General features: G+C 34.9%; 1 protein-coding gene, 1 non-coding gene and 1 pseudogene across 2 annotated transcripts; 2 read left to right on the top strand and 1 right to left on the bottom strand.

Annotated features, from left to right (window-relative positions):
* Window positions 1-42: 42 nt before the first annotated feature.
* On the top strand, window positions 43-114 carry TRNAP-CGG (transfer RNA proline (anticodon CGG)). Its single transcript has one exon. It is a non-coding gene; the product is annotated as a tRNA-Pro (tRNA).
* An 8596-nt stretch (window positions 115-8710) lies between these two features.
* On the bottom strand, window positions 8711-9633 carry LOC141847409 (pathogenesis-related protein STH-2-like). Its single transcript, XM_074735451.1, has 2 exons — window positions 9414-9633; window positions 8711-9286 (listed from the first exon to the last, which is right to left on the bottom strand). Exons 1-2 carry the CDS (start codon window positions 9589-9591, stop codon window positions 8979-8981), a joined length of 486 nt encoding a protein of 161 aa, XP_074591552.1. The 5' UTR covers window positions 9592-9633; the 3' UTR covers window positions 8711-8978.
* Window positions 8957-12140, top strand: part of LOC141847408 (protein DETOXIFICATION 10-like) — a 5038-nt pseudogene continuing 1854 nt past the window's right edge.

Here is a 12140-nt window from a genome sequence, read left to right as displayed (position 1 = left end):
TAAAATATTATAAATATTTTATTATCACGTCATCATTCGTCAGTGTGTTTGGTCTAGTGGTATGATTCTCGCTTCGGGTGCGAGAGGTCGCGAGTTCGATTCTCGCAACACCCCATCCCTTTCCATTTTTTCTTTTCTGATTTAAAAATAAACGTACTTCAATTGCATATATTATTGTTAATATGGTTTTTATGGTCTTTTAATTGTGTATTATTGTAGGACAATATTATTTAATTGTGAAGATTATTCTAGTGGGCTAGCAATTTGAAATATGTGAATAATTATAGGATGAGGACTAAATAAGATAGATATAATGACGTTTAAGAAAATAAACACTATGATTATTGTAAAATGAATCGGAGAAAAAGTTGAAAATTAAATAAGGATGTTTAAAAATATGATGTACTAAAAAGGTTTAAAATGATATTAAGTTGTGAAAATTGAGAGACTTGAAGATAGATTTATTGTACTACTTTCAGAGATAAAATATCTTATCAGTGTTTGGCATAGATTTTTAGGAGAATATCTAGATGAATTTATTCACAATATCTAGAGATTCAGGAGGATGAGACGTGAAGGATTGGCTATGATGCAGGATGAGACATGAAGAGTTGATTATGATAGAGTAGAATTATTGAAATGGATAAAAGTTAAATTTTGATGAAGTTGAGATAATGTCTTCTTTCGTTGTGATCAACTGTAACTTCTTAATTTATTTTCTCATAAATAATCATAGGACTGATTGTGCAGGATCGCTGAGATGATAGATTCTACTTAATTGAAAAGGATGAGACGTGAAGGATATTTGATCACTTTTAATAATTGTGTAAAAATTATAAGGTAATTTTTGAAAAATACTTACATTAAAATATCTAAGTATGTTCATTAGTTTTATCATTTTATCTTGGAAAAGAAATATTGAATACACATAATTTCTTTGTCAAAACAATTTTAACTCACCAAATTTTTATGTAATATAAGGTTCCATTTATAATGAGAATCTCTCATCCATGTTTTTATAACAATACAACAAGCCAAAGATTGTGTACCATTGATAAGTGACTATTTGACAGGGTTAATTAGGATTAAATTGGATTGGTTTGATCATATTTCATGTCATAAATTGGGTTTCTAGCGTATTTTTATATTTTGATTAATTTTTAATCTTCATTCTATTTTCTTATTAATTTAAGGTATTTATAGATATTAATTTGTGTATTTAATTTTTCAGGAAATTAAGATGAAGCTAAGGTTCAAAAATTGGTTTTGGCTCAACTTGGGTTCAACTTGGATTTAGATCTAACTCAATCAGGCTTAAAAGGGATTCAAATCAAAATTGGGTTCAAATTGGGCTCAACCCGGTCCAATCCAACCGGTCCAGTAAAGTGGTTCAGCCCGATCCAATTCAATTAAGCTCGATCAACTCGGTTCAATCAGTGCCCGGTTCAACACACGCAGTTAAAAAGGCGAAATCGGCTCAGATCGCAGGGGGCTCGATCCTAGGTTTCCCTGTAGCTTCTCACGTGTGGCATTCTTCTTCTTCTCCACCAAGCTCTATCGCACGGTTCCACCTTCTTCTTCTCGATCAGCACAGCGCAAAGGCAGTGGCAGTTGTGGTCGATGATCGCCGACACAACTGAAGGAGCCTTCGTCGATGCCGTTGCGAATGCGACTGTTTCCTAGTCCTCGTCAGTCGCAGAATATCGCTGAGAGTGGCCAGTTCTAGCGATTGGCAGCTGACGGCCCTTTTGCACAATAGAGAGCAAGGTGTGAGTGGTTGCTTCGGCGAGTTCTCTACCCTTCCGCATTCACCGGAGTTTCGAGCAGTGGAATCCTTCGTCGACGTGGTTGCGAACGTGAGGGAAGCCCCTATTCTAAGTTCCGATCGTCTCTCCTCCACCGATGAAGTCAGGTAAGGGGTTCCATTTCTTTGTCTAATCCTTCGTTTGTGGACAGCAAGGGTCGGGCAGAGGAAGGATCTCCAGATCTTGGTTTCTTCGATCAACCCTCGCCGGAGTGGTCTAGCTCCGACGAGATCTTCATCCGGTTGGCGTGAAATCCACCAAACTCCAGTTGCCCTGTTCTGATCTGATCGGGAATCCACCATCCTCTTCCTCTTCTCCTCAGTTCGATACCAATTGAGGTTAGTCATTAATTCTAACCCTTACCTTAGTTTCATTGCTCTTCTTTAGCTGCTGTTAGCTACATCCAGTTAAACAAATCCCCCTATTTTTTTCCTTGTTTGTTGATTCAACTTGAATGAGTGTTAATGAGGTTGTTTTAATTCGGTTGTGATGGTATTGAATTTGTATTAGCCGATTGAATCAAAGAACCCTTATGTGTTTTACTAATTCTATTATTGAGATGTTGGATGAATGTTTGAGAACTTGATTTGCAATAAATTGGAATGTTATCCTTGTTTCAATTGAATGTTATTAATCAGTGCATTGTTGAACTTGAATTGTAAATGATTCGGTTGGATAGTATGAAGATTTTGTAGCTGGTTGAAATCAATGTTTTAGTTGTTTGATTCATGTGCACATGAACTAAGTGCTGTATAATGAATGGAATTCATGTTGAACATGTTTAGGTTTCGATTGTTGTGTATATCTTCTAATATGAATGAGTTGGTTGTGATGATTGAATCAGATGGATTTAATTATATTGGTCAATTGCATGATTTGTAGTATAGTGGTGAGTTTAGTGATGATTGTAAGATTTGTAGTAATTCAAGATGTATGTTTTATGTTGTTTGTACGATATTGTAAGATGTATGTTGTATTTTATAATTGTTGTATGATGCATGATGTAAAATTTCTATTGTATGTTTGTACTTGTGGTATTAATGAAGATCATGTTGTATGTTGTATGAATGAAATTTATGTAGTAAATTGTTATTATTGTGAATGGAACAAGTTGTTGTATAATTGTATGTTTGATGTGTGTAATGTTATTAAGAATGTTGTTGTTGAATTAGTGTTATATTAGTGAATGATTGTTGTGGTTGCCATTAATTGAATAATGAACATATTCTGGCTTTTGTAAAGTTGTTGTATTTTATATGAAATAGGATTAATATTGTAATTAGGGAGTATGATTGATTTTAATTTATAGGATTTAATTATGAATAAATGGATTTTTCTGGATAGTTAGAAATGAATAATGATGATCAACAAATAAAAATTCCGCACCATATGTCCAGGATAACTTCCATCATTGAGTCCATAAGAGACGATCCGAGTCTCTACTATATTACTTAAAGCAATAATTAGGGATTTGATAAATTATAAATTTTTTATTTTGAAATTGACAACATCAACCATCTTTCAAGGCGAACAAGTGCACAAACAACATCCTTTTATTGATGCACTCTATATAAACCATCCTTTATTAATGACATGTAACTATTGGATCCACGATAGAAATAGACTTATTATATAAGTCAAGGATGGAAAACCAATACTTTTGGATGCAAAACATATGGATTTATGCATAGGCATCGAGTTTGGCCATCAAATATGCTTCGATAGCCTTTAGCACTTGGATCGATCCATCTCTAATGGCCTTTAACTCTTCCTCGCTAGGAGGCTTATCTTCGAGTGTTTCATAAGCAGTCTTGATCTTTGCAATGCAACTGTTGGGGCTCGTTGCTTCAAATGTGCTCTCATAACTAACCGATTTAATTTAAAAAACACGCCGACAAAGCATCCTTCGATGACCGAATTACTTAGTTGAGTATGTTGCCTCATTCAACAACTGTAGATCTGGAGCAAAGTGAAAAATGTTAATAGAGCCAACTCCTTGTCCAACAAGTTCGCCTTTGGCGAAAAAGTCAGGCAAGAGCTTAATTAGGGTACAAGTAGGTGCATCGCAAATCGCTCCCTTCCAAAGCCTTAGTTGGAAACGTTGACGGTGATCTCGTCGATGCAAGAACCGACAACCATTTTGGTAGGAAAGATACTAAAGTTGGATACTAAGAGATAGAAAGAGCGAGGGATGATGTGTTGAGGGGGAGTAAGCACCTCTTTATATATAGATCTTGTGAGTATAGCATGTAGCTCCTAGGGCGTTGTATAGATGATTGTAGGACATTGTGTAGACAGTTGTGAAGTCGTAGTTGAAATTCATTCTACCATGTATCTCCTATCTGTGTATTTGAATTTATTTTCCTCTTTATCCGTGGGATCACTTCTTCTTTATCTGTGGGATCGACTTTAAGAGATCGTTGAGATGACAGATCCATCTTTTTTGTGAGCATAACATGTACAGTGTTGGAGTAATATAGGCATTTACTGATACTCTAACACTTCAACATTGATTTGTTTATCATATAAAGAGTTGTGTCAATTAAGTTAAAAATATAAAGAGTAACATCAATTGATAGTTTGTCAAACATTTGGTAATAATGTAGAAACATGACTAGAAAAAAATGAATTGGTGGAATTTTCAATATATGCAATGAAGTCCAAGTTGTAAACTTAAGATGACTATAATGAGACATATTATCAAGTAATAGAGGAAATTATATTAGAAGCTTCTCGAGAAATGGAAAATGGATAAAGGTAGGAACACAAACTTATTTATGGCCCTCAAGACAAGCAACTCTTTTATGGTATTTGCCATCTTATGACATACATGGCATCTTTTGGGTACCTATAAATTAGAACACATCATTTAAAAGAAATAAATGTAGTCGCACCCTTTAATAATTTTACTTAAAGGCTCATTATTATTTTTATTTCATTGGAATAACTAATTTGTTCCTTATTTATTATAATTTTGTATATTTCTTCTTGTACACTAAACATACTATAAATTCCCATGTCAGTATTTAGTCGAAGTAAATATTCCAAGTCTTATCCTAAACATGAAGAGATTGGTTTTTTTAGAGGTATGATAGAAAAGGGGATGCTAAGAAATTTGTGCACTTATCTTGACAAGTCATGGTCAAGCTTTTAGATGGTGATGAGTAAGGAAATTTAAAATTAGTGGAATTCCCATTGAGATGCAACTCATAAAAACTTAATTTGTAAGAGGTTTCTCTACCTCTTAAGGCATTCAAAAAAGAGAAAATATAGTGGTGCTATCGTTTGGACTCTAGATTGTGGAGTAGAAAATGAGAGATTCATATCATATAAAATTGAGGTCTTGTGCTTCTGTTTTGTTTCTTTATTTTCACTAGTACTAATCCTTTGTAGACAAGCATGATCGATTACTTGAAATAAAAATCACAAATTACTATTTATCCCCTCTAACGACGTCACTGGTCTCATTAGACTTTACTTCTTTCCCACAAAAGACGTCAAAATATAATGTCATCCTCCTACACGGGTTTGAACTGGTAGAGCCTTTAATTCCTTCTACCAGAGCAACTTTTGTGCTTGCACGTCAACATGTGTCAGTAGATTTTGACGTGGCTGACATGACCCCTCCGACAATCAAATCAATAATGGACTAAAAATAAGAAAAATAGACAAGATTGTAAGACCTGATGGAATCCACATATCTCCATAATGGTTCTATATATTTTCAATATGAGACCAGGGAGCAGCCGCTACCATTATCCTACCTCCTTTGTTTTTCCTGAAGGTTTCCATATGGTTTTACATAGACCATGACTTTGATACCAATTGTAGGATTTAATGAAATCCATATATCTCCATAATGATATGATATTGTCCACTTTGGGTCTAAGTTCTCATGATTTTATTTTGGAGCTCAAGCCAAAAGGCATCATTCCAATGGAGATATCATCCATCTTATAAATCCATGATTTTTTTTTTTGTATTTTCAATGTGGGACTTTGATTGTATCCCAACAAAGATGAATGAGAGTATATCTGCTTGCGAAAAAGTTTACCTTTAACCCCCTTCGCCTACCCTTTTATACTAGCAAGCCTCGTTATTCACATGGGACACCACATCCACCGAGGACCTGTTGGAGGTATGGAGTTGTGTTGGGTGTCAGAGGTATAGCGCCAACTATAGCTATCAATTTGGGTTGGGTCCGTCGAATTAGCCCCCCCCCCCCCCCCCCCCCCCCCCCCCCTCCTCCGCCCTCCTCCCCAATCAATTTAAGCGGGTTGGGTTAAAATTTTATCAACTCATTTTAAGGTGGATTCAGGTGAGTCGACCCGTCTAGCCCAGCGACCAGCATGGGTTGGTCTGTGGTGTGCTTGGGTTGGCCCATGGCAGGCTTGAGTTGACCCGCGGATTGAAAAATTTTATTTTTTTCTTTAAAATTTAAAATTAAAGTAGAAAACTCAATGAACTAGTGGGTTTAATCCGTCTAAATCATAATATAAACTTAAAAATTTCAACTTGACTCATTTAAACTATAATCTAAATTTAAAAATTTTAATATTTTCTATACTTTTTTATTTTTTGATAGACTTGTGAGTTGGTTCGCCTAACTCACAACCCGACTTGGATTGGATTGGGTTGGAGATTTTCTAACCCGCCAAATTGGTAGGTCAGCCCGCCCTACCCCACTATATGATGGGTTTATGACAAGTTGTTATGTTCCACCATGGGTTAGCCTGTTTGACAGCTGCAGCGCTAATATCATACATTTAACACAATTTGAATGGTCATCATGAGTTTGACAGATTTGTGTTAGAACTGCACTGGTTAGGCATTTAGATTGAAAGGGGTCAGGCTTGGTAGAGATATTCTTGGTCAGAGATGTTTCAACGACGTAAGTGCGTTGACTTGAGGACGTTCTCCGTCGAGATGCTCCTAGAGTATAACCTATTTATGGGGATATTCCAGTTGGAGATATTCCCAAATTGAGTGTACGACTGGAGTCCTATGTAATATATTTCACGGATGTTCCCAAAGTGAATGCACAATTGTAGTCTTGTGTAACTTATTTTGGGATATTTTTGATTGAAAATGTTTTCGTTTGGAGTGCACAGCTGGAGTCCTATGTAAACTGATTCAGGAATGTTCTCAAAGTGAGTACACAGTTGGAGTTCTATGTAATATGATTCAAAAATATTCTCAAAGTGAGTTGCACAGCTAGAATTCCGTGTAAACCCTCAATGTATCATCTCCTCAAGCAAGGATGGATCCAGAAATTATACTCGGGGGAGGCTTGAATTAGAGTTGATTGGAATACTTACTTTCACCGCAACATCTTACTCTCCTCCTCTTTCTCACTTCACTGTTGCTGGTAGGCGGCAAAGCTGACTGCTTTTTGTCTTCTCCAAAAGCAGACATTCAATATCTGTTACTATCGAATATTGATCTCACTATCTTGATATATTCTAAATTACTATTTAATATTTGTTATTATCGAATAAACTATTTGTTGTTTGCTAGACTTAGGGCAAAGGACAACAAGGCTAGACAAAATAAAAATTAGAGCTTTCTATTATTGGATGAAAAACTGCTATGGTGACTTGTTCTTCCCACTATTGGCATTTGGCCGAAGACTAGAAATAAAGTAAGCCAAAAGACTAAAAGATAAATCAAATAGTAGGAACTATTGTTGGTTTGCTTAAACTGACTAAGGAAAAAAAAATAAATAACAAAAACAACTACAAGAATGAAAGGAAAAGAAAACAAAAGTTTTATCCTCTTTTTCGATGGTTTCAGGTAGCTCCGATGATAATAAAAGACAAAACAAGGGCTGCTCTTGTTGGAGAGGAAGGACTAGGGTTGTTGGTCAGTGGAAAAACAACAAAAGAAAGGGATGAATGAGCGCTACAACTTTTGAGAAGAGGAAGAAAAAAAAAGAAAAAAAACTGCTATAGGAGAAAGAGAAGAGGAAAACAATTAAGTTATAGTTAGGAAGAAAAAAAATAAGGAGGAAGGAGAAAATTAAAAGAAAAGAAGAAGATAAGAAGAAGAAGTCGGTGCATGGAGGCTTGCCTATGAGGCGGTGGGAGCGAGGCACTATTTTTCTCAAAAATTCCCTAATTGGTTTTAAATCGATTAAACTAATTTAATCTAATTAAACTTGCGTCAATCATAACTTGACCAAATCAGATCCAAATTCCAGTTTGGACCAATATATTTCTTATCTTCGCACTTACCTGATGAATTTTGTTCGACCCCAATCCGATTTTAATCTAACACCTTCATTTCATGTTCGATGATTCGATTAATTAATTAATTTATTTTGTTAAAAATTCAATACCAAATATAATATAAATAATAATAAGTTACATGAGATTTATTTATTTTGGACCATGTAAACACTAGACTATAGCTTAGGACAACCCTCACGTGGCTCCGTCTTTATCCTCAAGGCATTTAACTTGGATAGGACATGCTCTCGAACTGTGCACATGTTCTCGGACGGAACTTTCCGCATGGTCTTATGTTCTCGGATGGATATACCAAAGTATTAAAAATAAAATATTAAATATTATAAGTGTTTGACTAAATCATAAAGAGACAAAGACTTTTAGGAGTATCGAGATTGAATTATTCATTAGATAAGCATACATGTGCAAAGAGTTTATGTGAAATATAAAGATGAGATTCAGGATGAGATATGAAGGGTATTTGATTACTTTCAATAATTGTGTAATAAATGCAATGTAATTTTTGAAAAAAAATACTTACACTAAAATATCTAAATATGTTCATTAGGTTTATCATTTTATGTAGTTAGCATGATCTAACCGATACGATCATACTTGGAAAAGAAATATTAAATACACATATTTTCTTTGTCAAAACCAATTTCAACTCACCAAATGTATATGTAATATAGGTTCCATTTATAATGAAACTCTCCCATCAATTTTTTTTTTATAACAATACAACAAGACAAAAGATGAAAGATTGTGTACCATCTTTCTACACGAACAAGTGCACAACCATCATCCTTTATTGATGCACTCTATATAAACCATCCTTAATTTATTAACGACACATAACTATTGGATGCACCATAGATATAGACTTATCATATAAGTCAAGGATGGAAAACAAGTACGTACTTTTGGATGCAAAACATATATGGATTTATGCATAGACATCGGGGTTGGCAATCAAATATGCTTCGATGGCCTTTATCACATGGATCGATCCATCTCTAATGCCCTTTAACTCTTCCTCGCTAGGAGGCTTATCTTCGAGTGTTTCATAAACAGTCTTGATCTTTGCAATGCAACTGTTGGGGCCCGTTGCTTCAAATGTGCTCTCATAACTAACAGATTTAAAAACCACACCGACAAGGGGTCCTTCGATGACCGAATACTTAGTTGAGTATGTTGCCTCATCCAACTTCTCTACCTTGCTCTTGTTGACACTTCCTATTGGCATATTGGAACCTGCAATAATTTTTTGTGCACAAAACGAAAAGAATATTTTAATCAGCATGTATTCTACATATATTTTGTTAGGCTATTTGCCTTCTATTTGGTAAAAGAAAACAACTATATATAAATATAAATAGACCTGGGCCAAAGTAAAGAATGGTAATAGAGCCAACTCCTTCTCCAATACGTTCGCCTTTGGCGAAAAAGTCAGGCAAGAGCTTAGGGTACAAAGTATGTGCATCGCAGACCGCTCCCTTCCAAAGCCTTGAGTTTGAAACATTGAGGGTGATCTCGTCGATGCAAGAACTGGCAACCATTTTGCTAGGGAATTTAGATACTAAGAAGTAGAAAGAGTGAGCGAGGGATGATGTGTTGAGGGCAGTAAGCTAGCCCCTCTTTATATAGCTAACAGGTAGTGTCTTAGGGCAATATAGGCAATTACCCAAACTCTGAAACTTCAACGTTGGTTTGTTTAATTTATCATGTAGAGTGTTGGGTCAATTAAGCTAAAAATATAAAGAGTAACATCAAGTTGACTGGGACAATTTGTCAAACATTTGGCAATAGTGTGGAAAAATGAGGAGGAAAGAAAATGAATTGGTGGAATTTTCAATGTGCAACAAAGTCCAAGTTGTAAACTTCTCAAGAAGACTATAACGCCACATATTATCGAGTGATATAGGACATTATATTATATTAGAAGCTTCTAGAGGATTTTAGAATCACGAGACATTTATGGCCCTCAAGACAATGGTATTCGCCATCGTATGATAAATCTAGTTGCACCAATTTTACTTAAAGGCTCATTACTATTTTTTATTTCATTGGAATAACTAATTTATTCCTTATTTATTATATTGATTGTATATTTCTTCTCGTACACTAAACATACTATAAATTTTCATATCACTTCATCATCGAAGTAAACGTTCCAAGTCTTACCCTAACCTTGAAAAAGAGAAGCTGATAAATTTGTGCTTATCTTGACAAGTCTTGGTCAAGCTTTTAATTTAGATGGTGACGAGTAAGGAAATTAAAAACTAGGGTTGGAATTCCAATTGATTTGCAACTCACAAGTCTAATTTGTCTGCCTCTAGAACAAGAAAATAGTGCCATATTTCCGAATCCATTATTTTTCACACAAAAAAAAAAAAGGGTTTTGGCTTATTGCTATGGTAGTCATTAGTCTTTCTATACTTCTTTGTCATGTTTATTTACTTATTTTTAATCAATTATTCGGCTGGAATTTTTTTAAAGGAATTTATTGTTATTGAAGTTGAGGTGACACCGATAACTCATTAAATAAAATGGGAGAGGCTTAAATTTGCATAATGACACTATCAGAAATAATTTAACCTTCAAATTGTCATTAAATAGGAAATAGTTTCACGTCTATGTAACTCTTATAAAAAATAATAGTTCACATTATATCTAATATAATATGAATATCTATTTCATGGTGAAAATTACCAAAAAAAATGTGTCCATTATCTTTTACATTGGAAAATATTTTATCCCTTTGAAAAAAATAAAAATATATATTAGGATTTAGGAAAAGAAAATTTACAAATAAGCTCCAAATGTCTTCTCCAATGGTTGAACACTTATACTATGAGCAAATAGATTAAATCACTATCACAACAATTTTATTGTTCTTTGACAGTACAAGTGTCCGTGTCACTCTTAATAGTTTCAAATACAATTCTTCGATATTGAAAACATGTCTGACTAAGTGTTATCGATGACTAAGAATTATCTAAGAAAGATAATATGAAGACATACAATGAAATAAGATATATTAAAATATCTTTTCCTCTTATTTTTTTGGGTCAAAAGTATCTTAAGAGACTTCGTAGAGAGTCTTCCTCTTTGAAGTACAATTTATGTATATTGAAAATATGTATCTTTAGTGGAATTCAAACTTTCATCCTCTTAATTATGTTAGGATCTTACAAGTTAGAAGAGAGTTAAATAGCTCACTTCGCTTCGTTATTAAGATTTTATAGCGGAAACTTAAAACGAAGACACACCACAACACGACCAAGCTACTATATTAATTTTGCTTGGTATCCATCAGACGACTAATCTAAGAGTCCACTCCTCACTATCCTCTTCTACTAAATTTTCTCCTTCTCAAACAAAAATTAAAGGTGGAGAAACCTATAGGATCGAAGGTGAGCGCTAGAAGGGGATGAATAGAACGTTTGTTGTTTTTTCACGTTTTCGTAAAACTTCGTAAATCGAGTAAATATAACATAGCGGAAGATATAATCACACACAAACTTGACACGTTTATTTTACTTGGTTCATAGCCACTAATTGCTACTCCAAGGTCCACGGTCCTTAATCATTTACATTGGGCAATCCACTATAAAACTCTTTCTCTTTCGAGAAAGAGTCATACCTTTACATGATGTAGTATCGATAAACCTTTATCGTCCTAGTAAGTTAATTACAAAATATAGACGAAAATAAATAACAAATTTATCAACGATATAGATAGGAAGATTGTGTGTCGGTGCAACTTTTCAACGTTACAATAGCATCTCGGGTGCTTCAGTTGCACGTAGAATGGACGTCAAGGTAACGTAAAATGGATGCCTTAGAGTTTCCCCTCGTAGTTGCTTTTATAGGTTGATCCTGGCGCCTAGAACTCCTTTCGAGCGCATCCACGTTATCTCGTTAATCCGCTCTCGACGCTGACTTAGCATCTCCGGGCACCTATATCCCTTCTAGGCGCCTGGAATATTGACGTGGAGGTTACCGGATCAGTTTTGACTCCGCCGGGCTTTATCCATCTCCGAGCGCCTAGAGCTTTTTGGGTGTCTAGAAGTTGAGGTGTCTCAACCACTCCTGGCTCGCCACC

This window comes from Curcuma longa, chromosome 16 (genome assembly GCF_044706935.1).
Source record: "Curcuma longa cultivar G26 ecotype Majalengka, Jawa Barat chromosome 16, ITB_CL_G26_1.1, whole genome shotgun sequence".
NCBI classification, from domain to species: Eukaryota; Viridiplantae; Streptophyta; class Magnoliopsida; order Zingiberales; family Zingiberaceae; genus Curcuma; species Curcuma longa.
The sequence above is the reverse complement of the archived record's forward strand: the minus strand, read 5'-3'. Positions and strand labels throughout refer to the sequence as shown.

Bases quoted from the DNA above. Each gene is read 5' to 3' on its own strand.
- LOC141847409 (XM_074735451.1), bottom strand. From the start codon at position 9,591: ATGGTTGCCAGTTCTTGCATCGACGAGATCACCCTCAATGTTTCAAAC. The intron at 9,287-9,413 runs GTCTATTTATAT...AAATTATTGCAG, and splicing joins CATTCTTTACTTTGGCCCAG to GTTCCAATATGCCAATAGGA.